The sequence below is a fragment of the Ochotona curzoniae genome, unplaced genomic scaffold (assembly GCF_017591425.1).
Source record: "Ochotona curzoniae isolate NIBS_2020 unplaced genomic scaffold, NIBS_Ocur_1.0 scaffold_2453, whole genome shotgun sequence".
In the NCBI taxonomy this organism is placed as follows: Eukaryota; Metazoa; Chordata; class Mammalia; order Lagomorpha; family Ochotonidae; genus Ochotona; species Ochotona curzoniae.
In genome coordinates this window covers 31,475,554-31,502,297 of record NW_024467094.1, presented here as the reverse complement: position 1 = coordinate 31,502,297, position 26,744 = coordinate 31,475,554, and the positions used below count along the sequence as shown (strand labels likewise).

The 26,744-nt window shown below is 44.3% G+C and overlaps 2 protein-coding genes across 2 annotated transcripts; both read left to right on the top strand.

Moving 5' to 3' along the window:
* Positions 1–5,509: 5,509 nt before the first annotated feature.
* Positions 5,510–13,537, top strand: KRT28 (keratin 28). Its single transcript, XM_041000952.1, has 8 exons — positions 5,510–5,944; positions 6,408–6,490; positions 7,217–7,373; positions 9,032–9,193; positions 9,300–9,425; positions 11,273–11,490; positions 12,346–12,401; positions 12,677–13,537. Exons 1-8 carry the CDS (start codon positions 5,510–5,512, stop codon positions 12,817–12,819), a joined length of 1,380 nt encoding a protein of 459 aa, XP_040856886.1. The 3' UTR covers positions 12,820–13,537.
* Positions 13,538–18,584: 5,047 nt separating this feature from the next.
* Positions 18,585–23,618, top strand: LOC121170062 (keratin, type I cytoskeletal 27). Its single transcript, XM_041000953.1, has 8 exons — positions 18,585–18,980; positions 19,597–19,679; positions 20,639–20,795; positions 21,131–21,292; positions 21,380–21,505; positions 22,932–23,149; positions 23,317–23,366; positions 23,479–23,618. The coding sequence occupies exons 1-8, from the start codon at positions 18,585–18,587 to the stop codon at positions 23,616–23,618; spliced, it is 1,332 nt and encodes a 443-aa protein (XP_040856887.1).
* Positions 23,619–26,744: the final 3,126 nt, after the last annotated feature.

Here is a 26,744-nt window from a genome sequence, read left to right as displayed (position 1 = left end):
GATTGAAAATTTCAATATCCATCTGCCTCATAAAATATCACCCGCAACAAAATTATCTGGTGTTTCTCCGGTGATGCCCACATGGGCAAAGGGGAACTTGTAGGGTCCTGCCTTCCCCAACCCCACTCAGTAACTAGTACGAAAGGTCTAGGACTTCCCAGGGTCAATCCTTCCATCCCTTGGCGGATAAGAACCCAGCTGAACTGACAGTACTCTGCGAGAGGGTCATAGGAGAGGGGACCACGTGCCCCGAAGACTCTTGTCTTGCCTGGTGGGTTCCTGGACTACCCATGTCCCCCAAGTAATAACCTTGATTGGCACTCCCGTTTGCCCCAGACCTGAACTCTGATCCTTAGGTCTGGCTGGCACTCCCCCTGCTGGACAGACCCTACCCTCTCTGCTCCACGATGATGGTGAAAGTCCTGTGTCAATGGGGGCATAGCCCGGACATCATAACCTACTCATACCAAACATTGCCACGGCCCAAGGGCTCTCCGCTTTGGCTCACGTGCTTCTTTTAGTGGGTTTTGGTGTTGGCCATGCTTTGTGGAAGACAGTTTTCTGAGACCCACTGTTGGAGTCCCAGCATGCCATGCTGTTAAGTCCTGTTACAGGTGTTGCTGGGTAAAGAATCTGAGATCCTGCTGTTCCTACAGTGCTGGACCGGCTGCTGTTGAAAAACATTAAAATGTTCATTCTAAAACAGGTGTCCTAGTTCCTGGGACCTGCTGTATTATTCATAATCGGAGATGCCCATTCTTATTCAGAAGAAATAAACGCTTTTGAATTAAGTAACACTGACATACTACCAATGTCATGGCGATGTGGTTGTGTTTCTACCAAGCTTCTACCCGCTCTGTCATCCCCTGGACGGTCTCAGCCAATCAGAGGTGTCTGGTTGAGTGGTGACCCAAGCTGTCATTCCTGAACAATCTGATTGCTCAGTGGTCCTGTCTTCTTACCTTTCCCTCCCCAAACTTCCTTAAAGAAGAAACTTCTGCCCCTGGCTTCGGATCACCTCAGCTTTGGCCATTATGGTACTTAGGGTATGAACCAACAGATGGAAGATGGTTCTCTCTGTCTCTTTTGCTTTCTGTAAATCTGCCTTTCCAGTGAAAATAAATATATCTTTTTCAAAATACTTAAGAACTGTTTATTTCTGGAATTTTCCATGACATACTTTTGGACCATGGTTAACTGTAGGTAACTGGAACTACAGAGCTAAAGAAATGTGTAGAAAAGGGACCCTACTGCATACCACATGGACAAGCACAAAAACATTCTATTTTATATATATTAACTATATATTAACTATCAATAAACCTGATTTTAAAAAAATTAAACGGTGACTGAACATTTATGGTTTTATCTTTCTAGTGTGTCAAATGATCAGTTTCTCCTGCACTTTTTGAATTGTTTTTTACTGATGAAACACTACATATTCATGGACTACAATGAGATAACTCAATACACATTGATAACATGTACTAATCAGGATACGGCAATCAGCATTTCTCGCTCTTGGAAGTTGCTTACTGATTGGAGGCTTGGCGCTTCTTTCTCTCTACAACAGACACTAGCTCATTGTGCGCTGTGGTCTCCCCCACTGCGCTGTGGAACATCAGGGACTTACCCCTTATACCTTTGGCTCCAAAAAAATAAAAACAAATAAATAAAGCAAAGCTTGTACTCTGAGAACTGTGGAATGTGAGATTTTCTTTATATTAAGGAACAGATCACAGGCCAATCAGTCCTCACTGTGGACTTTCTAAACGAGCCTGTCTCGTGAGTCACATTTCAAAGAACCTGGGTTTAACTGTGGCCTGTCTGTAATCAGGCCAGTTCACATTGTGTAACCTGTTATTAGGAAGAAGAACTGGATGTGTGTAGCACAGCGCCTTTAACAACTCCTCCAGGCTCCCTGGGATTTCATTTTGGTTTGTGAACGTGGATGAGCAATGTTTGGACGACTGGGTGGCTTGGTGGGCGATAGGGTGCGTGAGAAGTGAGAGAGAAAGGAACTTGGTAGGTAGTTGCTACTTGATAGTGAGCCAGAAGCGACAGACTTACAGTCACATCCCTTCTCCCGTGGCTCTTGTCCTGCTGATCTCCGAGGTGATCGCCCCGTGAAGGTCCTTCTCCCATCAGAAGTCTGTCTTCCTGCCCATCCCTTCAGAAAAAGGAATAACAATGTTGTTTCAATTCACCTACTTTACCCAACCATCCATTGTCCTATTACCTTGATTCAATAACTGGAATAGATAGAAGTCAAGCCACTACCTGTCACAAACCTTGGCTCCCAGGATGCATGGAAATATTGTGGTTGTTCATTCATTCAGTAGCATTAGCTCCTGTGCCAGCCAGTGGGGATACAATAATGAACAAACACAATGCTTGCCTTTGAAGAGCCACTAAGTAGTAGACATAGACAACAATGAAAGCACCACAAAGAAATGAGCCTGGGGTTGCTACGGGAGCTTTTAAAGGCACCAGTTCAACTCTCAGCTGTTTCACTTCCCATCCAGTTCTTGCTTGTGGCCTGGAAAAGCAGCAGAGGGTGGCCCAAGTGCTTGGGTCCCTGCACCCATGTGGGAGACCCAGAAGAAGCTCCTGGCTCCTGGCTTTGGTTTGGCCCACCTCTGCCCATTGCAGTCATTTGGGGAGTAAACCAGCAGATGGAAGAACTCTCTGTCTCTCTTGGTCTCTGTAATTGTCTTTCAAATAAAAGTAAACAAATATTTTTTAAAAAGAATGCTGCCTTAGCATCTCACGCAGAGTTTAACTATTTGCCGCTGTGGACGTGGCAGAACTAGGGCTGGAGACCAGGCTTTGCCCCAAGCACCTGAGCCACACCATCCATTTGAAGATGAAGCCTGCCCCCTGGTGGACAGGTGTGTCAAGATCCAGCTATCATCAGGGGTCACTGCCAAGATTTGACTCATTAAGGCTTTTAACAGAAGCAGTGTTCTTTCCTTTTCTCATTACTTTTAACTAAAAAATGTGCTTATGGCATGAGCCTTGATGTTCTGAAATACGTGTACATTGTAAAACATTTAATTCTAGCTAATTAGCATATGCATTATCACACATGTTTATGTTTTGTGTGGTGAGATACTTTTAAAAGTTACTGTCAGCAATGCTCAGGTACCTCATGTACCGTTCTTCTCTTTCATGTTGTAAAATGTTCTTTCGGGAAGCCTTGCTTTACATTGGATGGATGCCAACACTGTTCACCCGTTACTTCTCTAAATACTTTAGAGGTTAAGCCATAAGCAGACACTGAAAAGAATCGTAGTTCTATCTCTATTCTAATATTCTAATTTCTTACATTTCAATTTCCACAACTCAACTGAAAGGATCATTTTACACAGCATGTTAAGACCACGGGTGGTCATCTGTAGAGCAGGCCTTTGTATTAACATGCAGCCCAGACTCATGGAGCTTGCGTCTGACATGGGCTCATGGTATTGGGAACATACACCATGTTTTCCCTCTCCTGCACCTGTGACTCTGAACAAAGTGTGGCCAAGCATCTTCACACCTGTCATCCCCACAAGATCTAAACCCAACTGAGTCTACCGAAGTCCCTTCTGTGTCCAACCCTTCACACACACGCCCCCTGCCACTCCCTCAACGAGGAGATTTGGGTCCCTCCTCCTCGCTCAGCCCTTTCCCCTTGATCCCCCAGCGGGTCCCCTGCACACGCAGCCCCCAAGGAGAATGACAGCTGCTGCCATGCATTCCAAGTTCTCCATCTCCCAGCCACTGTGCTAAGCATGATCTTACTTAGTTTCCCAACACACGGATGAAGTAGACACTCCCGGTGGTACTTGAGCAGTTCCCTAATCCCTTTTTGCAGGACTGTCTACAGATTTATTTTTCTTTTCTAGCATACATCACTTCAATGCACCTTTCTGCTGAATTGTCCTAGCAACATTTTCTAGCAGAAGAGTCTGCTTCATTCCAGGCCTCTATTCCTGTCTCTCTCTCAACATCCTTTCCCTCCTCCCACCTTGCCATCCATCTCCCCTCCCACGCACCACATACCTGAACTTCAAGGCAGAGCCTGAAGTTCATGTCTGACTTGGCACCACTTGAATCTTATTCTGGAACTCCCTCTTCCAGGCAAATGCCACTAAGTTTAGTGACCCCTCGTCACACACATTCTCCCCTTTCACCATGCAGGGACTTTGGCACCTGGCTTCTTGTGCCAGCTTTTCTTCCTTCTCCTGCCATCATACCTATGAAGATGACCATTTAAGGTCCAAGTCTAACAGCTCCTGACTCTCTCTTCGGGCACAATCCACTTCTGACCAATGACCTTTAGGCCCAGGCCCTGTGGCTCAACTTTGGTGACACCCAGGTTGTGCCTACTTTCCAGTTCTCAGCTCTAGCTTCCTGTGTCCAGCTTGAACCTCTCGGTACCTGCCTCTGTGTCCCAGTCACATTCAGTCCGTCCCGTGACCATCCTTATCCTCCATCTACCTGGCACTCTGCGTTGATTTTCTTCTTTCTGTGTGATCATCCAGTTCATGATCTCAATCATCTCGATAGCTACAGATGCTTTTTGCCACACTTACCTCATCTTGAACCTGTCTCCAAGTCTCCAAGTCCACATTAGTTAGATCAGCATCCTCTCCATTCCTACCCCAGGATGACTGACAAATATGCAGTTGAAGTCATTACAAATGAGAGCTGGAGGCAGAGGCGGGTGGCTGATGCCGTGGTATAGTAAGGTAAGGCTCTGTCTGAGGCACCAGCAACCCGTATGGGCACCGGTTCACGTCCCGGCTGCTCCACTTCTGATCCAGCTCCCTGCTTGTGTCCTGGGAAAGCAGAGGAGGATAGTGCAAAGCCTTGGGATCCTGCACCCACAGGGGAGACCAAGTAGATGCTTCGGAGTCTTGGTTTCGTTTCAGCTCAGTTCCCGCCACGGAGGCCATTTGGTGGGTGAACCAACAGATGGAAAATCTTTCTGTCTCTCCTTCTCTCTGTAAATCTACCTTTCCAATTAAACGAATAAATAAATCTCTTTTTTAAAAAATCCATTTCTGTAGTTAAGAGTACCCTGTGTTCTTCCGTGGTAAATGAGACCCTGCAGCAGCTGATGATACCCTAGTCCAATGTTACTTAACTCCTAAAATGTGATACTATCCTGCACCAGCTAATGACGGTATGTTCTAGGGTCTAGATGAAAGTAAAGGATTACTCATGCAAAATTAGAAGTTAAACTAATGAACTTAATATAGAACCAACCTCATTATAGTCAAGATAACAAATATCCCAAAGCAGCACCCAGGGACGTTAGACATTAATTATTTTTCAAATCACCCCATTATACATAATTTCATGCTAATTTAAGTGGTGCCATTTTTCTTTAGGTGTATATAACTCATGCAGAAACACCCCCGATAATTGCCTATAAAAGCCCAAAGAAGCCGCCAGCAGGAGAGCTGCTGCTGTTGGCTTTCCCGCGTCCCGCAGGCCAGGGGGAATTTTTCCCGACATCATGTCTCTCCGATTTTCTGGTGGATCCCGGCACACTTGCCTGAGGTCGGGGACTGGATCTGTGAGAGCGCCCAGCGGAGGCGGCAGCTTCGCGGGCAGCAATGCGGGAGGCGGCTCCGCAGCTGGAAACACTTTTCTGTCCTCCTTGGGAGGGGGCTTGGGCAGTGCTCCCGGCAGCGCCCTGGGAAATGCTGTTTTCACTGGCTTCGCTGGAAACGAAGGGGGACTCTTCTCTGGCAACGAGAAGGTCACCATGCAGAACCTCAACGACCGCCTGGCCTCCTACCTGGACAACGTGCGCGCTCTGGAGGAGGCCAACGCTGAATTAGAGAGAAAAATCAAAGGCTGGTATGAAAAATATGGGCCTGGGTCTTGCCGTGGACTTGATCATGACTACAGCCGATATCACCTGACAATCGAGGACCTGAAGAGCAAGGTAAGAAATCCCAACTGGGAAGCTAACTCAGAAAATTTAAAACTAAGAACTAGCTCACAGAAGACATAGCACTGCAACAGAAAAAAACTTTAATATAATTGCTCTTTTATTAAGTTATATTAAGTTGCTCTTTTATTTCCATAAATACTTTTATTATTTTAAAAAAATCAGCACTTTGTTTCATAAAGTTTAATGTAAGTAGAACGTGATTGATTTCATTGTTGATTTTGGATGGATTGGGAGATAATAAAAGATTGTATTCTGAATACATGAGTATAGGAGAATAAGCAAAACTCATACATCTCATGTTTTCAATGAAGCCTTCTACTTTTTGCTCATTACACAAAGAAGCAAGATTTATACAAAAGCTTCGTTGTAAAACATGGTTTTACTTTTCTGAGATAACAAATCGTAAGAATGAACTTACTGGCTATGTGCTTGCTTTTTTTTTTTTTCCCCCTAGGTTATCACTTCCACCGCTGCGAATGCAAATGTCATTCTGCAAATTGATAATGCCAGACTGGCCGCCGACGATTTCCGGCTGAAGTAAGTGACAGAGCGCCCTCCAGTGTCAGAAAAGGGTTCCTTCCTATCAGCGACTCAACAATTAGAATTTCCATTTCAGCTCAAGGAGAATAAACTATAACCTAAAAGACAGAAGGTAGCAAGGGATTTACGTTGTATTACTCTAATTATTAACTACATACAATTTAATGTATGTCTTACATTTGTAATTCTTACATTCTTGGGGGAAATGCCAATACAGTTCTCTGGCTACCTACAATAGGGCTCAGCACAAACACAGCTACTCAGTGAACACTTCCAACAGCTAAGACCAAGCTCAAAAGTGGGGCATTTTCATTTCATGGAAATATGTTGTTGGAACCAGGGTAATTAAATAAGTGCTAATTATCGTGCTTAGAATTGATGGGGGGATCAGGAGGGTTTCTTTTGTATAAGCTTATAATTATTTTAGAGTTCGAATTTAATTTCTCATGTTCAAGGTGACACCTGAGGTTTGATTTTTCTGTTTCTTAATGGAGTTTATTTGAACTGAAATTTGTCTCAAAACCCCACTCCCTCTCCCCTCCTATCTCCATTGCCCTCCTCCCCACTGTCCCCCACCTCCTCCTCCACCCCTCCCCACTGTCCCCCACCTCCCCACTCCACCCCTCCCCACTGTCCCCCACCTCCTCCTCCACCCCTCCCCACTGTCCTCCACCTCCCCACTCCACCCCTCCCCACACTCCCTTTCCAACCACCACCTGCCAGATACGAGAATGAGCTGGCCCTTCACCAGAATGTGGAGGCCGACATCAATGGGCTGCGGAGGGTCCTGGATGAGCTGACGCTCTGTAGGACCGACCAGGAGGTACAGTTCGAATCCCTGACCGAGGAGATGACCTACCTCAAGAAGAACCACGAAGAGGTAGGAAAAGCTGTGTTCTTAATCCAATTGCAACCCTGTGCTTTTTAAGTACTTCAGGGGAGGGAGGGGGATAACTTTCCAAGTTGAGATAATATTCTAACCACTTAAAAGCAACACAGTACCTTTTCATGAATACATCTGTCTTTCCTTCCACAAGATTACTTCTTTCATACAGACCCTATCTTGCGGTCAGCCTTCTCATTAAAAAAGCCTCTCTGATATTAATATTTTCTCCACATACTGAGCCTGGATTTACTTTAACACTGAACCCTGCATGATAAGAGATGCATTATTTGGCACATAATGCCAGCCATTTTCACTCCCTTCCACAAACAGTTGCTCCAAAGGTTAATGGCAAGTCTCCAAAAACAATGGACGATAAATTTTGCAGAAAACACCCCAAGACAGAAAGTGCCCCAGAATTGGTTATTAATGGCTCAAAATGTCAAAAAATCAGAAAATGATGGGAGAGAAAGAGAGGATAAATTAGGGAATAAAAAATTTAAAAAGAAACAAGAACAGGAAGAGCCACAGAGCAAAGCCCTGGGAGTGTAAATGGCAGAAACCACAGATGATGGACCATGAGCCAAGAAAAGAAACTTCAGGAAAGAAAGCCAACAACTGAGCGTGCCCAGAGGAAGACAGGGGTCACCGCAGAACTCACAGCCCCCTTAAAGGAGCATCCATGGGAAGAGGGAACTTGAGCACAGGGGTGAAAAGCCACTTCTGGCTCAACAGCTTTAAGAACAGCACAGTCACCACTTCCCCTGTTACCAGTGCCCTAGGCCACCTTCAAGAAATTCAGTTTTCAAGCCAGGAATTTTCATCACATGGAATCATATACAAAATCCCCAACATGGGAATCGATGAATCTTGGTTTCCTTGGGTCATGTCAATGGTTAGCTCCGAGTGGACACTGCTAAGCCACAGGAGCAGGGCCCTGTGAAGAGTATAGCTGCTGCTCCCTCAAAAATAGCCAAGACGAAAAGGACCAGTGAGCTTAACTTGTCTCTCTGGAACTGCATTCCCTCACTGGGTCAGATTGATGACCCCAACCAGGATGTATTCTGGGACAAGCAGGCTGTCCAGGAGAGCTCAGAACAGCCACTCTGGAGCTAGGGCACCATACTCACTTCCTAAGGTGTCCAGACCCCAGCCCTTGGCAGCACCAAGTCGCGTGGCTTTGCTGCTTCTCTGCTCCAAGGTCTCCTCGTCTGTAAACTCAGTATGACAGTAGTACCACTCACACCAGCATGTTGCCAGGGTTCAGTGCTTCCAGCAGTGCCTGACACACTAAACCACCCAACAAACTAGAGCTGTTGTCCCAAAGATGGAAGTTTCCTGACAGCTGGGATTTGGGGTGGAAGTGTTTTCCCACACTGCTCTGTTTCCATTAACCACTCAATAATTATGCGTTGAATACTTCTCTGGCTTTTGGATGCCCTTCTCATGGATAAGAGTAAAAAAAAAAGTTTGCTTGGTGGAGGTGGTGTTTGTGATCGTTTTAACGAACAAATAACGAATGCAATGGTTGAATGAATCCACTGAAAAGTTACACAGGCACAAACCTGCAGACACAGTCACACTTCAGGAAGACCCTTCTCATGACAGTGTGTGGACATCCAAGGCCCCCAGGTCACACTCCGGCTCCCTTGCAGGAAATGAAGGCGCTGCAGTGCGCGGCTGGAGGCAACGTGAACGTGGAGATGAACGCGGCCCCTGGTGTGGACCTCACGTTGATGCTGAACAACATGCGAGCCGAGTACGAAGCGCTGGCCGAGAACAACCGCAGGGACGCCGAGGCCTGGTTCAATGAGAAGGTAAGGTTAGCCCGGCTCCCGTCCAGCTCTGCCATCCCACCCTCACCCCACACCCGCACGCCCAGCAGGTACAGCCCCCACTTGACCCTTTGCCCCTGCCTTCCAGAGTGCCACCCTGCAGCAGCAGATCTCCGACGACGCAGGTGCAGCCACCTCGGCCAGGAACGAGCTGACTGAGATGAAGCGGACCCTGCAGACCCTGGAGATCGAGCTGCAGTCTCTTCTGGCTACGGTAGGTGCGAACCAGGCCAACCTGAATATTTATGGTCCCAAAAAGTTCCCAGGACACCTTCCTTTCATAGCCTTACCTACAAAGTGTTAGCCCAGAGAGGAGGAGAGCTGAACACAGCTCCCAGAGACCCAAAGGGAAAAAGCAGTGTCTTCCTCTCCACCACCACTGCGGATTCCTTCCCCAGTCAGTGCTCTAAATTCACACTCAAAACCAGCATTTCACACGCTTCCTTCCTTGGGGAGCTGTGAGGAGGGGTCTCATGTTGGAGAGCTCAGTGGCAGGTACAGGATCATGCAGTCCCACAGGGCAGAGCTGCTGCCACTCCAGCATCTCCAAATATCCAGGAAGACAGTATCAAAAGATTCCACGTGCTTTCCACCAAGCAAAAAAAAAAAAAAAGCCCATTCAGTTCACGATATGCTAGAATTATTACTAGAATAATGGGGACATAGAGCTTGACTTTCATACCTGAATTTCTTCTGTCTTCCGATAAGCTCAGTTTCTCATAGTTAAAAAGGCATGTGAAAATTTGGGGCAGTCTCTCTATATAAATGGGCACCTCTGCTTCATGGAGCCTACAAACTTCCAAGCCTGTCCTGGTCTCCTTCCTCATCAACTAGACGTCAGACTGTGAACCACTGGACACACATCCTCCTGGACTCTTTCCACCTGTTCCCTCACCTTCCCCACTACCATCTTGATCATGTTCCTCTAAATGCTCAGAGTCAACATAACCCACATAATGCACGAGTCAGCCCACTAGTCTAAGCCAATGTCTGCTATGATGATGAGTATTTTATGCATAAATTTCTTTGCAATCCTAGTCTGAGTAAATAAACAATACACTTACTTAGCAGTAAACAATTTTAAAGCAGGATGCAATAACCACCATAAAAAGAGAGAATTTGAAAGTATGATGTCTTTGCTGTGTAAGTACTTAAGCCCAATGACGGTAAAACATAAGGGAAGAGATAGGAGCTTGCATGTTCCTTTAATAAATGTTTTGATCTTCCGTGCTGGAAGATCAAGAGTCACTCAACACAAGAAAAAGAAAATGAAAGAGTGGACGTGCAGATGGACACTCAGATAACTGATATCAGAAGAAGTAATAACTGCCCCCCGACATCTTTTCCTATGATAAGGAAGAGAGGAAAATTACCTTAATTGAAGCAAAGACCACAGGCCAAGACAAATTACAGGCTAGGAGCACAGAAAAAAGGAAGTGTAAGGTTAATAAGAGTGGCATCAACATAATGACCTGTCCCATCTGACAAGAGAGATCTCGTGTTGAAATCCCACCCGTGTCAAGACACCATCCATTTAATCTCAAGCACTTTAATAAAGAGCCTTTGGTAAATTTCAGAAATCAACAGTGCATGAGAGAAACAGCACCATAAAAGACCTTAGAGTAGTCAGGGATGGTGTAAACCCATGGCAGAGAAATGTTATAAAACAACAGGCAATCCAAGAGCAAATAGGTAAGTCAAAAGTATGAGTTTTCCCACGTCCATTTTTTTTTTCTTTTTGCCTGCTAACTCCCCATAAAGGCACTTCTAAACATAGCACCTTCCCAAAAATATTACTTAAATATTATGAATGAACAATGGAACAGTCAAACATCTTATGAGAAAAGGCTCAGTTGTCCCATGCCAGGTCATCTTGCCCATCTGGCCCTTACCCAGTAAATATCAGCTTCTTTCTTTCCTCCCCACTTCCCCCACTTTCCAACGAGTTTCCAAAATTTGCCTAGGGAGCAGGCTTGCAGGCTTGCTGGCTGCTGAGGAGTACTGGTCTACCTAGCCCACAAAGTAGTCTCATCATTTGCTATGGATCTTTGATGTCCACAGAAACACTCGCTGGAGTGCTCACTCACAGAGACCGAGGGCAACTACTGCACGCAGCTCGCACAGATCCAGGCGCAGATCGGGGCCCTGGAGGAGCAGCTGCACCAGGTCCGCACTGAGACCGAGGGCCAGAAACTCGAGTACGAGCAGCTCCTGGACGTCAAGGTCCACCTGGAGAAGGAAATTGACACCTACTGCCGCCTGATCGATGGTGATGGAGAGTAAGTCAAACCACCTGAGCATTTGATGTGTTACCTCTCGGGGACCACCAGCCTGGGTACCACATCAGAGTGCCCGGAGTTCTCTAAGCAATGGCAGCACCTGACTCCAAGTTCCTGCTAACATAGGACTTGGGAGGCAGTGGCTATGGCTCAGGTAATCTGGTCTCTGCAACTCACATGAGGAGGAAGGAGATGTACACTGCATTCCTGGCTTCTAGCATCAATCAAGCCCAGCCAGCCCAGCCCAGCCACTGCAGGGACATAGGGAGTAAACCAGCGAATGGAAACTTCTCTCTTCTCTTACATAAAACTTTTTAAAAAAAACTATGACTGTGTCCCGCTCATTAGCCTTCAAGCCTTTTCTCTCTCATTCTTGCTGGACTCATCCCTTCCTTGTCTGCTACCTCACAGTGTCCTCCTTGTGTGCATGGATGAGTCCACTTGTCTGTTGCTATCAAGTTCTCACATTCCCCCCATGGAAACCACTCTGGGTTTCAGGATTCTCTCTCCCCCAACTGCAGTCCTTACCCTATTTTCAGTTCCCTAACCTCTTTGCTGCCCAAATCAAAGCACTTCATATAGATCTCTAGCATCCATGAATGCGTGGGACCCTAGCCAGATCCATGCAAGTCCTTCTGGAAACAAGGACTTTCTATATTCTGTTCCTAGATATTATTTAATCTGTTCTCCTACTTTGATTATTTCCTTTACAGAAGCCAAAGGTTTGGTTTTGGCATGCAGATTTCACTCAAGTTCCATTGACTCTATGAGTGTTTTGTTTTGTTTTGTTTTAGACCATAGTAAACAGAACTATAAATAATAAAAGAATAAACTTTATGTGTTTCTTTATTACAGTTTGTGCTCCAAATCAAGGAGCTTTGGATCTGGAAGCTCGGGGAATTCAACTAAGGGTAAAGCAGTCTAGTTCTATTTCTGTCTCAACAAATGTTTTCCATTAATGCCATTCATACAACACTGTGATGATAATCTGTATGGAACTGTAACTAAAGGGTTCTGACTTGAAAAATATTACTTTGAGTAGATAAAACCCACACTGCTATTATAAATCTCTACTGATACCTTTACCAAAAATGTACATTATATATTCTATTTCAGACAAGAATGGTATTACTGCCATGTATTTTTTTAAGTTAATTATGTTTATTCATCTATGTTTTGTTTCTAGATGTAACCAAAACCACCCTGGTCAAGACAGTGGTTGAAGAGATAGATCAGCGTGGCAAGGTGCTTTCATCAAGGATTCATACCATTGAAGAAAAGGCATCTAAAGTGGCCAATGGCAAGACAGAACAAAGGGTTCCTTTCTAGCTGTCACTATAGAGAGAAGCATCACTTGGCAAAAGATCTAGACATTGTTCTAAAGGGCGGCGAGAATCAAAACACTTTCTATGCTTAAGTCACTTAGCAAAGATACCTGTTTTCTTAATTTACACAGGATGTTGGGTGCTAGTTTTCAAATAAATAAAATAAGCTTGATGTACCCTCATTCCTAATCCCTGATGACTCATAAATCATCATTTGTGATATTTTGTATCTAACTCATACAGGCATTTTTGAAATACGTCTTAGTTGCCTTGCACTGTGCCTGTACGTCGCAGCAATACCACTGTATCACATTTAAATGTTCAATATCCATAATCTTTAAAATTCCATCATATCCCACAAATTTGAGGAAGTCTCCTGTGACTGGAAATCTGTACCAGTAGAGGGCACCTTTCTGCCATTTGACCAAGGGCTGCTGGTGAACTCCTCTGGACTTCTAAATACTTCCTGTGGGGTAACTCATCTTAACAGGACAATCTCCTGAAAGACCCACAGGCATGGGCCTTCCGTTCAGCACTTTCTTTCTGGAGCAGAGATCCAACCTTTTTCTGTGAGGGCCTGGATAGCAACCTAGTCCAACTCAACACAGCCTTCAAAGCAGAAAGCAAGCACACACAACAGACGAACAAATAAACATGAGCATATTCTGATAAAACCTTATTAATGGCCATCAAATTTTTAATTTCAAATAACTTTATGTGTCATGAAATACTAGTCTTTTGATCTTTTTTCAAGTTTTTTTTTAACATTTATTTTTATTGGAAAGGCAGATTTACAAAGAGGAGAAACAGAAAGATCCTCCATCCTCCCCAAGTGGCTGGAACAGCCAGTCTGAGTTGATCTGAAAGCAGGAGCCAGGAGCTTCTTCCAGGCCTCCCAAGTGGGTTCAGGGTCCCAAGGCCCTGGGCTGTCCTCGACTACTTTCCAAGGCCACGAGCAGGAGCTGTATGAGAAGTGGAGCAATTGGGACACAAACTGGGGCCTGCAAGGCAAGGACCATAGCCACTAGGCTATCATGCCAGTCCCTCAACAATTTAAGAGTGATAGTGAGCATTTGGCTCAACAGTAAAGACATTGTTTTAGGACATCCACATCCCATATTGAAAAGAGTGAATCCCAGCTCCGCTGCCAATCCAGCTCCCTACTAATGTGCCTGGGAAGCAACAGACAAGAATTCAAGTATTTGAGCCCCAGCACCAAGAGCCAGTCTGGGATCTGAGCATTTGGGCATTTGAAAACTGAACTGGTAGATGAGAGAGAGTCTGCCTTTCAAGCCAAGTGAAATACTGCTGTTTTCATAAAGAATAGAAGCTGTTCTTCATTCATTGGCTGAACAGAAACACATGGCAGGACAGATGTAATTCACCAACACCTGTTCTAAAACTTGAAAACTCTTGAGGGTGAGGGACACTGTGGCTGCTTGTGTTGCTCTACTTTCCCAAGCTGAAGATCACATATTGATCAATCATGCTATAATTCTAAACTATTAAACTCAACAACCGTACAGGTGTTTGGAAGTTCAAAGAAGCAGTGAGAGATGGAATAGTCACAAATCTTCAAAAGCCTTCAAACAAGGTGAATGCTGAAAGTTCCTGAGGAAGTGACTCCCAAAACGTGTTTGGACAGAGATCCAGCTGCATAATTTGCAGGATCTGTGGGGTCCCCTGTTCTAAAATCAGTGAAAGCACATCCTAGGAGTGTTAGAACATAACCTGTGTTCTTCTACTGCTGCATTTCCACTAGTCTTGGCTTTTTGCTACTTTGTCTTGGGGAGGCTGTCTTGGATTTGGTAGTTAATGCTATACTAAGTCAAGTTAAAGCTATTGCTTTTTATGCTTTGCATTGTCAGTTTTAAATTCAAGCATAAGAATAATAAACATGACTTACTCAATTTGTATTTTATAACTCACATGTGCTTAGCTACTTTGTTCTTACCAAAACCTAAAACAAATGCTTTTAACTGTACTTCTCTCTGTACATGCATTTTGCTGACGGTTTATTGATAAATAAAAAAGAAAAATGAGAAGAAAGGAATTGATGTTGCTTTATCTCTCCATACCATGTTTTTCAGCATACATGGTTGGCAAAAAGAGGAAGGAAGTGCATATAAGTGCACACAAGGGCTCTTTGGCCAGGCACGTTTCTTTGGGCATGAATGTCATCTTTGTGCATTTGAGGCATGTTCTGGTTTGAATGAGCATCCTGGCATCCTCAACCTACTCAATGCTGGACGTACTTACTTGATACTGACCGAATCACACTAAACATTTGCACATCCTGGACCTACCAGAGTGCATTGCATTCATCACCTGCTATGTAAGCAGCCAAGAACACGTGCAGACCATAAACTCACATGCTCCTTGGCTCACTCTTGTGCCCTAGGAGCTCATTGGAATCCACTGATAAGACACAAATCCAAAGATAAAAATCACTGGGAGTTGTAAGGTGGCAACAGAGCACATTAAAACAAGAATGGAGCCCTGCTGAATACGAAACCCTGAGTCCTATTTGAGAGACTGTGAACACTGTGGATGCTGAGCCATAGGTCGTTTTTGCTTTTGTGCAAGTATTTCCAGCTTGCGTTTGGGTGGAACTGTATTTGAAGAGTCTACAGGGTGAGGGCAGGAGGATTTCTTCTAGGGAACATGGAATAACACTAATGGAAAATATCATATATGAAATTATTGGACTGAGTTTCCCAGACTGGAAGCAGGTGTGTACATTCAATTTGTAAGATTTATAAGGTGTGTAAATTCAAATTTTCCAAGAGTAAAGCCACAACTATAAGCAATTATCAAACACCAATAACATTAATGTGGTTGCACTCTATCCCATCTCTGTTAGCAACAGAATGGTCTAAGAGCAGGAATGCCTGCCAGGTTGGAAACCCACACAATCTCTCACTCAGAAACTCTGAAACATGGGTTACACTAAACACAGTGGCATAGCTATACCTGGAAGGAAGGAAAAGGTGGTGAATGCCACATTTTCAACTTCTTTTTAAGAGGACAACATACAACATCTAAAGTAAGCAAACGTAAAAATGGGAAGAGAGAGATCAGAACAATAGTTTTAAGTGCCTATGGAAAGCAAGACTTGAAGTGCAACCAGACAAGCAGCAAGAGTTTGCTGTTGGCTTTTAAAGAAGATTTGTTATACTAATACTGTGTAAAAAAAATAATTTTTAAAATAATCAAAAGGTGATTATCAGGGCTTTCATTGTAAAATGTACATAAAATGCCGACAGAAAAATCCATCTTCAAAAAAGGCGTTCTGCTAGCTCCCTAACTAGTAATTTTTTTTCTAACTAGTAATTAAACAAGATGAGACACTTTAAAATGTCCCTCCACTACAAAACATACTAATGCATGAGCCAGTGTTGCAGTGCAGCTGTAAAGTCTCTACTTACAGAGCCGCCATCCCACGTTAGGATGTTAGTTTGAGTCCCAGCAGTTCTGTTTTCGATCCAGCTTCCTATTAATGCACCTGAGAAAGTGATGAAAGATGCTCTAAGTGCCAGGACCTCTGCTGCCCACATGGAGGACCCGGATGCTGTGCCAGGCTCCTGGCTGCAGCCTGGCCCAGGCCTCCTGGTGGCTGTCAAGGTCATTTAAGGAATGAACCAGCAGATGAAAGATCTCTCTCTCTCTCTCTCTCTCTCTCTCTCTCTCTCTCTCTCTCTCTGTCTCTCTCTGTATGTGTATGTGCATGTATGTCTTCCTCTCTCTGTTATTCTTTTAAATAAATAAATAAATGCTTGACCAGAAACAGCAAAATACCCTAATGCTGAGCCAATTACAATAAGTGTCTTTCCAGCTTCATTGCTGAATTCAAAAGAAGATAAAGCAAGCTATAACAGATAAAATAAAAACAAAAACAAAAACTGTAAATGGTGACCAAGCACAGAAGCTTGCTTCATCAGCCTCTGCCTTTCACACGGCAGTGTTCTCCAGTAAAGATGATCCTTGAGGTTCTGCTCAAGAGTGAAACCATGAGCACATGGAGACCCTGTATGTGTGTGTGTGCGTGTGTGTGTGCATGTGTGTATTTCTCTCAGAATGGTCATTTCTGAAGAATATTCTAGTGTATGCATCCAGAAATCTTTCCTCTAGAGTTCTTCAGTTTATCCAAAAGAAAAGACTCAACCAGCAAGACTGGCTACATAATTTATGGGTCCCAGTGCAAAATGAAAATGTGGAATGTGGGTGTTCTTGTTTCAAGGGTGAGGAAAGAGTTCAGTTGGAGAGAGTAAAACTTAACTTTCAAATATCATAGTATTTATAACAAGTAATAGAGGTGAACATACATATATCTTTGGAACCATAAAAAATGATTTTGTGTCATAATTTTATGTGATAGTAAACATTGCAATAACATTTAATAACATTGTTTCTTGATTGACAAAATTTTCTTGCCATCTTTGCCTGAAAATTCACAAAAACGTATGTTTTTAGCAGTGTCAGTATCAGTCTATATCATTGAGACTGATGTTCTTCATTCTTGGCAAATGCCAAGATCTCAAATAATTTCTTATCATTTTAAACTTTAAGAAGAAAATAAATCAGGTTGAACACTGGCAAAGAGATGGAGGGAAAAGAAGAAATTAAAGAGAAGAATGGCCAAGCAGCTGGGTAAGACCTTCACCAGTAAGAGTCTTAACTGCCAATTCCAAACTATGGCCAAAGGTAGGATGTGGGGAGCAACGGCAAGAACTGGAAGAAAAGGCAGTGGGGGAAGACACCAGAGACAAAGAATTCTCAGAAACCAGAGGTCCAAGATTCAATGAGACATGGCTGGACAGAACCAGACCTAACCAAGAAGACATAGAAGAACAAATAGAAGATACAATGACTAGCTGGGAGATGTGTGCTGATCAGAGACCGGAATCTCAGACAAGTGGAGGGACGCAATTCAAGAAAGAGTAGGAAGGTGAAAAGAGGAGGAAATAAATGCTGAAAAGGTTCTAGGAATTGACCATGAATGAGAAAAATGGAGAGATGTGAGAAAACTAGACACAGAAGGCGAACTGAGCAGCAGAGTCAAATCCTTCTGTTTTACAGGGAAGCAAACCAAGACCCAGAGAACCCAACAGACTGTCTTAGTCAAACGTGGCTAGCACCATCACGGATACAGAAAACTGGTCAAGATGAAACAGTGACTTCAGATAGATAAGGATCAGGGAAGACTGTCTGTCTCCAAAGAAGGTTCCAGTTAATTCTCCAGTTTTCACTTAGGACCTGGCCTCTTCCTACTGGCTCCATGGGCCCCTGGTCTTGACATCATTTTCACCATATTAATAGGAGGTGGTGACTGATCTGTTCCACCTACTGGAGAACATAAAATGCTGATGGTTTGGGCCAAGTAAAGGGAAATTCGTCCATCACATCTTTTTATTCCCATCGGAATCTTCTATTCCTGAAGGCTGGGAGACAGGAAGGGTTAGTCACACTGAATCTGAAACGCATCCCTATAATAATCTTGATACTACCCCTCCCTGCCCCATTCCAAAGATAACAAATTACCCCAAGGTAAGTATCTACCTGCAAAAAAAAAAAAATGGACACAGTAAGGTGAAGACATTCATTAAAGAAAAGAATCATCCAATTACAGGCAATTCAGAATGAGCTGGCAAACATCCCTTTGCTCTGAGTGGCATGGTCCACCAAGGAACACCCCAGTGATGTGCATATAAAGGCAGCCGGTGCTGAGCAGGACACATCCACACGCATCAACTACCCAGACTAGACACGATGTCCATGCGCTTCTCTTCCGCATCCCGACGCCTGGGCTCCTGTGGCGGAGCGGGCTCTAGTGTGCCAGGCTTTGGCAGTGGCTTCTCCTGCGCCTTTGGAGGCAGCTCAGCTGTGGGAAGCTATGGCGGAGGCCTGGGTGGGAGCAGTGCTTCTTGCGTCACTTATGCCAGCAGTGAAAATGGCCTCCTCTCTGGCAACGGAAAGGTGACCATGCAGAACCTCAACGACCGCCTGGCCTCCTACCTGGACAACGTGCGAGCTCTGGAGGAGGCCAACGCTGAGCTGGAGGTGAAGATCAAGGGCTGGTATGAGAAGTTTGGCCCTGGCTCCTGCCGTGGTCTGGATCATGACTACAGCCGGTACTTCTCCATCATTGATGACCTCGGGAACCAGGTAAGGCACACTGCCACGGGAGTGTTAACACCGTGAACACCAAGTTAGCCACACATGTGCACGCAGACATGGGAGGGGCCTTTGAAAAAGTTTGTGGTGCATATATATCCTACAGAAACCGATTTCAAAAACTGTGTATTATACCAAAAAAATCTTTGTGCCCAGATAAGCTCACCTTTGAATTGCCTTTTTTCCATGGACTTCTTGAAATCCCCTCATAAAAGCTATCATGGACTGCAGGGTTTTGACCTCAGTTTTCAAATATCAAGAGTTCATTATTGATATTTTTTTAAACACTTCTATTAAAATCTTTGAGTGTTGACCACCCATCATGTGATGTTAGGGTACATTATATTCTTACTAATATTAAAATATCAAAACTCGCCCAATGTGTCCACTATAAATCTCCTTGTAGGCTTTTTCATAGAAGCAATTTGTATAAATGGGGTGGGGATTAGAAGAGATCATGACATTTCTTATTTCATAAGAGTCAGCTATTACTAGAGACAAATGCCGGAGCTATTCCTGTCATTTCCTGGGTAACTTTATTTCAGGGAAAGTTGACATTTTGAATATTCTCTCACTCCTCACTCTGCACTAACTCTCCATCTGTCAGATCATTTCTGCAACCACAGGCAATGCCAATGTGGTTCTACAAAATGACAACGCCAGACTGACTGCTGATGACTTCCGACTGAAGTAAGTACAATAGAAGAGGTACATAAAAAATGTTTCAATTGCTTTTCTTTTTAAAAAGTTTGTTTGCTTATACTTTCGAAAGGTTGTATGACAGAGAGAGACAGAGAATAGTTTACCTTTCCAAATGCCCACAACAGCCAGTGTTAGCCCAGGCCAGAGCTACAAGTGAGTAACTCCATCTGGGTCTCCCATGTGAGTGGCAGTAACCCCAGGACTAAGGCCATCATGTGCAAGCTCTCAGACACATGAACAGGAAGTTGAATCAGAAACAAAGGAACCAGGACTTGAACCAGGAGTTCCAGTATCTCAAATGGCAACCACAACCCTCACCCCCTCTTTTATTTTTCATCATCTCCTTGAGGTGGGCTCAACTCTTTATTTCTGCTTATTCATGAGTTATGTTAAGCCACAGGTATATTAATATAACTAGTTGCTTAACATACTTGGGAGATTTGAGGGCTAACACAAGCGACTATGGAGCTTGTTGGTGTTTCCATCCTTGTCCAAGAAACGCACTTACGGCAGTAGGCAGGTAATCCAGTTACCGAGCTCTGTTTTGGGATGTGGATGTTTGGCCTAGTGGCTTAAACACTGCTTGGGATGCCTGCATCCTGTCGCATCATGCCTGGGAGTGCTGGCTCTGCTCCCAGCTCCAGCTTCCCATTAAGGAGCACCCTAAGAAACAGCAGCTGATGACTAAGGAGTTGGGTCCTTCCATCCATGTGGGAAACCAGGATAAGAGTTCCTGGCCCATGGCTTTGGCGTGGTCTGGCTCTGACTACTGCAGGCATCTGAGGATTGGACCAGCAAATGGAAGATGTGTATGTGTGTGTGTCTTTATCTTCAAATAGTTTTTCAAAAAATTTTTAACATAAAGCTTAGTTTGAGTATCATGATCTCAAAGGCATATAGCATAAGAGCAAATGACTGACCATGGACCTTCTAAATACTTTGCAAAGGTATGAGAATGAGCTGGCCCTCCATCAGAGCGTGGAGGCGGACATCAACGGGCTTCGCAGGGTCTTGGATGAGCTGACATTGTGCCGGACAGACCTGGAGATCCAGCTGGAGACCCTGACTGAGGAGCTGGCCTACCTCAAGAAGAATCATGAGGAGGTAGGCACTCCTCCTCCTCCCAGATCCTAACAGGTCAAGGAGGAGCTTTTCTCTGTGTGACTTGCTCTGAAATGCTTCTATCCATTCCTCTCAAGAGATAAATCCCACAATGAGATTCTAAATGTACCTCCTGCACCTGCAGCTCCTTTAAAAACGGTCAGGTCCTAGCAGTCATGTTTGTCTTTAATCTGGGAGTTGGTTATGACTGTGATCAGAGGATCAAAAACGCATTCATCTCTATACTTGTGTACATTTCTTAGACTACATATTGCATTTCAATGCAGTGTTTACAAACGCACATACATGCCTCACCAGCTGTAACACATCTCTTGCAGGAAATGAAGGCGCTGCAGTGCGCGGCCGGAGGCAACGTGAACGTGGAGATGAACGCGGCCCCTGGTGTGGACCTCACATTGATGCTAAACAACATGCGAGCCGAGTACGAAGCGCTGGCCGAGAACAACCGCAGGGACGCCGAGGCCTGGTTCAATGAGAAGGTGAGGGAGGCTACCTTAGGACGCGCGATGCTGGCAGCCCAGGTGTGGACGTGCTGGACGCGTGCTCACCAGCTCCTGCCCTTGCAGAGCGCATCGCTGCAGCAGCAGATCTCCGACGATGCGGGCGCCACCACCTCGGCACGCAACGAGCTGACGGAGATGAAGCGGACCCTACAGACCCTGGAGATTGAACTGCAGTCTCTTCTGGCCACAGTAAGCAGCAAGCACAAAACAGATTTACTTTAGAAATGGAGGGGACGCGGGGGGGGGGGGGCAGTCATTTTTTTCCCAAAGAAAGTTACTTATTTTAGGTTTCGTGCATGAATTACTGTGTTGATGTAAGACCCATTTGTATTTGGCAGGGGAGACTCCTGTTTTGCGGAGCTACATGCTGATGGTGATACATTAAAAATCAGCAAATACTATTATTTTGAAAGCTTTGAGAAAGAAAATAGTTTTTGCTTTGACTCTTCTTTCCCACGTCAAAAGATCAAAAGAACTGTCTAGGGGGAAAAAAAAACTGCCCCTCCTAGCTTCTTCATCTAGCATTCCTTTTGGCCACTTAATTAAGAACACTTCAAAAAAAAATTTTTTTAAACCACTTAACCGGTTTTTAAGTGGCACAAACAAACAGCAAAGTAGAGCTGTGAGGCTGAGTATAAAGCTAACCAGCAATAATGATAAGAATCGCTAGCTTCTGTGAAGGTTGGCCCAGTGCAGGTTAGTTCACAGCAATCCTGGGCCATGGGCGGGGCAGACTTTGTAACTCGTGTCATTATTTCCAAAAGAAGAATCTGAAATTCCAAGAAGGTATGTAGTTCCCCCAGTTTCACAAAGAAGTAGAGTTTGGCTTTGAGTTTTCCTAATGTCCAAGTCTTTATCTTACCCATTACCATGGCTGGGAAATACTGAGAGTTTATTTACAGGAGAAGTTGGGAATGTATCTAAAGTTAGCACATTCTATAAAAACACTAGCAGAAATCTAGCATAATTGTCAAAAAAAAAAAAACCCACTAGCAGGTGTTTTTACAGGGAGTAAGAGTCTGTTTCCTCTATTCGTGTAAAGTGACAGCAACTGCTCCTTCTGTGGATCTACGTAAAGCCACTTGGAGTCACAAGCCAGCACATCTTTCTGGAGTGTGAAAAGATCATTGATTTCCTTAGCCCAGTCTGCTCATGCCAAGTTTCACTTAGCTTCTAGATTGTTTTTTTGTTTGTTTGTTTTGTTGTTTTGTTTCTTGTGGAAGAGCTAGTCTGCATGAGCAAAAGCCTTTACAGGAGTAGAAATGAGGTAGCAAAGTGTAGGAAGGGTGTTAACTCCCAGGGAGAATGGCAAATTGTGGCAGACACTTTGAGGACGGGCTGTTTTAGTGCAGAAAGCAGCATCTTTAGACTCTACCCTAGGACAAGATGACTTCATCTTCTCTAGCAGTTTTGGGCGACCGGGCAACATTTGTCACCAACTCAGAAAACTTGTATAGCATCTAATGAAAGTGGTGATAGACACCGAGCAAGTGGATCCTCAGGGCACATGTAACTTGCGTTGTGTAAGGGTGACACTGTTCTCTTCATTGTTTGGGCTTCTGAAATAATGATGCTGGGACATTTTCTAATACATGGCGTCCTCACCAAACCACAGAAACACTCGCTGGAGTGCTCGCTCACAGAGACCGAGGGCAACTACTGCACGCAGCTCGCACAGATCCAGGCGCAGATCGGGGCCCTGGAGGAGCAGCTGCACCAGGTCCGCACTGAGACCGAGGGCCAGAAACTCGAGTACGAGCAGCTCCTGGACGTCAAGGTCCACCTGGAGAAGGAAATTGACACCTACTGCCGCCTGATCGATGGAGAGGATGGGTAAGGATCTCCTCCGCTGAGAGAACAACCTGGTGTAAGGCTATTAAAGATGATCTGAAATCCAGTATACCTTCAGTTGTCTCATAAGTGCAGTTGCTTAAATCACTGCCTCTCAGTTTTGTCAATGAAGCAAAGGGGAATCATTCATGTGTGCTGTGTTTTCACAGTTCTTGTTCCAGATCAAAAGGTTACAGAGAACCAGGAAGTCAGATCAAAGGTAGGCAGAAACAATGTTAAACATTCAAGGTTTCTTGCTTATCTATTAAGTGATGAATGGTTTCTCCCTTAAGAAACTGGTCAATTCAAATGGCTCATGCATGTCCCTTTAGACACACCGAAAAGCAGCATTGTGAAGACCGTCGTGGAAGAGATAGATCCTCGTGGCAAAGTCATCTCATCTAGAGTTCATACAGTGGAAGAGAAGTCCCCCAAAGTCAACAGCAAGAGCGAACCACGAGTGTCTTCCTGAGCTCCAGTCCCCTGAAAGGAACAGCTCCTGAAGTCGAACACCAAATCAAAACCAGCCCTTTTATTTTTCTGCTTTCCTTCCAGCACTATTTTAGAATAGTAATACTTCCTTGATTTTCTCTCCTTGTGGTATCTCAATAAAACTTCTCCTGTTTGCAAGTCATCTTACCTGGTTCTGATCCTTCTTTGCACCAAAGATTTTAACATTTGTGTTTATTTGAGAAGCAGAGCCAATGGCTAGGGCTGAACTGACCAAAGCTGGGAGCCAGGAACTCCATTTGGGTCTCCCATGTGAGTGGCAGGAATCCAACTATATGGGCCATCATTGCCACTTCCTAGGGTGCACATTAACAGAAGTCAGAGCCGGGCCCGGCGCCATGGCCTAGCAGCTAAAGTCCTCACCTTGAACGCACCAGGATCCCATACGGACCCCGGTTCTAATGCCAGCAGTTCTACTTCCCATCCAGCACCCTGCTTGTGGTCTGGGAAAGCAGTCGAAGATGGCCCAAAGCTTTGGGACCCTGCGCCCACGTGGGAGACCCGTAAGAAGTTCCTCGATCCTGGCTTCGGATCAGCATAGCACTGGCCCTTGTGCTCACTTGCAGACTGAATCGTCAGACACAAGATCTTCAGAGCTGGATATCAAATCCTATCACTCTGATACGGGGTGTAGACACCCTAACCAGCCTGTTAACCTCTAGCTTAAATACCAGCATCCATCTTTGCATTTTAAGTATACTCTCTGGTGCCTTTAATTTCTTCCAATTAATTTAATAGTCTTCCAAAATGAAGAGCAAATTTATCAGGCAAACGAACTGGAGTCTCTTTTTCTCTACACTGAGATATTTTTCTCCCTTCCATCTTCAGTAAATGTTTATTGATCACAGGCACTAGGTAATAAAAACAGAAAGAGTTAATAAAATCCAACTCCTGAGTTCAACATGCTCATGGAAGTGGGGGATAAGAAATCAGAGTCAGAAGTATCTTTTTTTTTTTTTTAAGATTTATTTCTTTTTATTGGAAAGGCAGATTTACTGACAGAAGTATATACAGAGATAATATAGGCCACACACAGGGAGCTGGATGGGAAGTGGAACAGCTGGGACACAAAACTAGTACACATATGGGATCATGGTGTTTGCAATACAAGGATTTAACCTCTGAGCCATCACGCCAGGCCTGGAATATCTTAAAGCTAAATGAAAAGTGACATTTGAAGGGAAAAGAGAGATGTGGGGACTAGGATGAGAGGATAATTCCAAATTCATTTCATCATGAATGTCAGGCTTCACCAGCACCCCCCCAGATTTTTTGTCACCCAAGGACACGGAGCAAGGTGTCTTCAAATCAAACATAACTTTAAGGGAAAGAGTCTTACTTTAATCCATGGTTTAAGACTTCACAGGGATAGAAACTTACTTGAAGATGAGACAGTCTGGGTCCCACACACCAAACTCACGACAGCTTGCTTTTCCCCGACCTGGTCCCATGTTCCTGCTCTCCACTGAGCTAGCCTGAACAGCTGAATCACACCCACCTGCAAGCTGTCTTCCTCCTCTCCTTCCCAATCATGTGTAATGTTGTCCAGATGAACCTACTCCAAAGACTTAACCTCCTGATTAACCAGCCCCCACATCATACGCCACCCCCCATTCATCAAAATCAGGAGAAAACATCCGCCTTTGTGGGTCCTTCATCAAACGTACTTTGCTTTTTCTTGGAAGACAATGGAACAATTTCTTCCAAAAGTACACATTCTCTTACCATACGAGAAGTTTACCAACAGAAGTTGGAAATGTATTCTGTGCACAGAAATGTCCACAGTCACTTCCTTCATAACTGTCCAAATGTGAAAGCCACCAAGATGTCCTTGAGTAGGTGAGGGGACAGATTGTGATGGACAAGGGACCATGCAGATCTGCCACCATGCATGAAAAGCCATGAGTAAGGAATCTCTAATGTGTATCACTAAATGAAAGAGGCAAATCTGGAAAGCCTTCATACTCTAATTCTCCACCGACATGAAATTCTAGAAAAGGCAAAATTACAGAGACAGTACCAAAATCAGTGCTTAGCAAGGGCTGGTAGGGAGGGATGAGTTAAGGGGGGCCAAGAGGATTTTTAGGGAAGTGAAAATGTTGCATGACACCATAAAGGTACATCATTACACATGTGACTCCCATAGAATGCAGAGTACTGAGACTAAACCTCTAGTATCAACCATGGACTCAGAACGACAATGATGTAGAGTTATCAAGTCAAGCAAGCGCATTGTTCTAATAAAGGATGTAGATGATGGGAGAAGCTATACAGAGAGTAAATGTATAGACTGAGAAATGGGAAATTTCTACTTACCTCCCAGTGACTCTGTGAGCCTAACACTGCTCTAAAAACCAAGTTACACTTTTTCAAAAATGTTTGAACATCCCAGATTTATTGGCACTTGAGATGCCTCACCTTCAAAAAGAACAGGATTAAGAGGATGGGTGGTTGTATTCAGGACTCTTTAACAGAACTTCCAGGAGAGAATCCTTACTACTTGACAACCAGCATTTAGTGTGTGCTGGAGTTTGTTGTAAGCATCATTTAACTTGCACAACAGCCTGTAGGATAGGTGCAAATGTCATTATTTAGAAACCAAGGCAGAAAGCAGCTGAAAAATTTGCCAAGGTCACACAGCCAATAACTGGAGGTGCTGGGATGCTGACCAGATGGTCTGGCTTAGGGTCTATGTGCTCTCCCATGGTGCTGAGAACCCTTTACCACCACCTTCTGGCAAAAGAAAAGTAAGGAGACCAAATGTATGCTGAACCTAGTCACCCTGAGATTGGCAGCATTCTGAATGTCCTTCCCAGCCACATGGGGAAGGAAACAGGACAGTCAGAATCCAGTTCCCAAATACAGTACGATCCAGTGATAAAATAAACTTCACTTATGTTCAAGAAAAGTGTCCCTCTCTATTCTGCTAAAAGAAATGTAGAATGTGAATTTTAAACAATGACCTATTTGAAACTAAACAAGAAATTGGGGGGGGATTAGCATACAATTATTAGACTAAATCATAAGGTTTGAGAAAAATTATCCCAAAATAAGGAGACATCAACACTGTTTAACTTAAAGTTCAGTT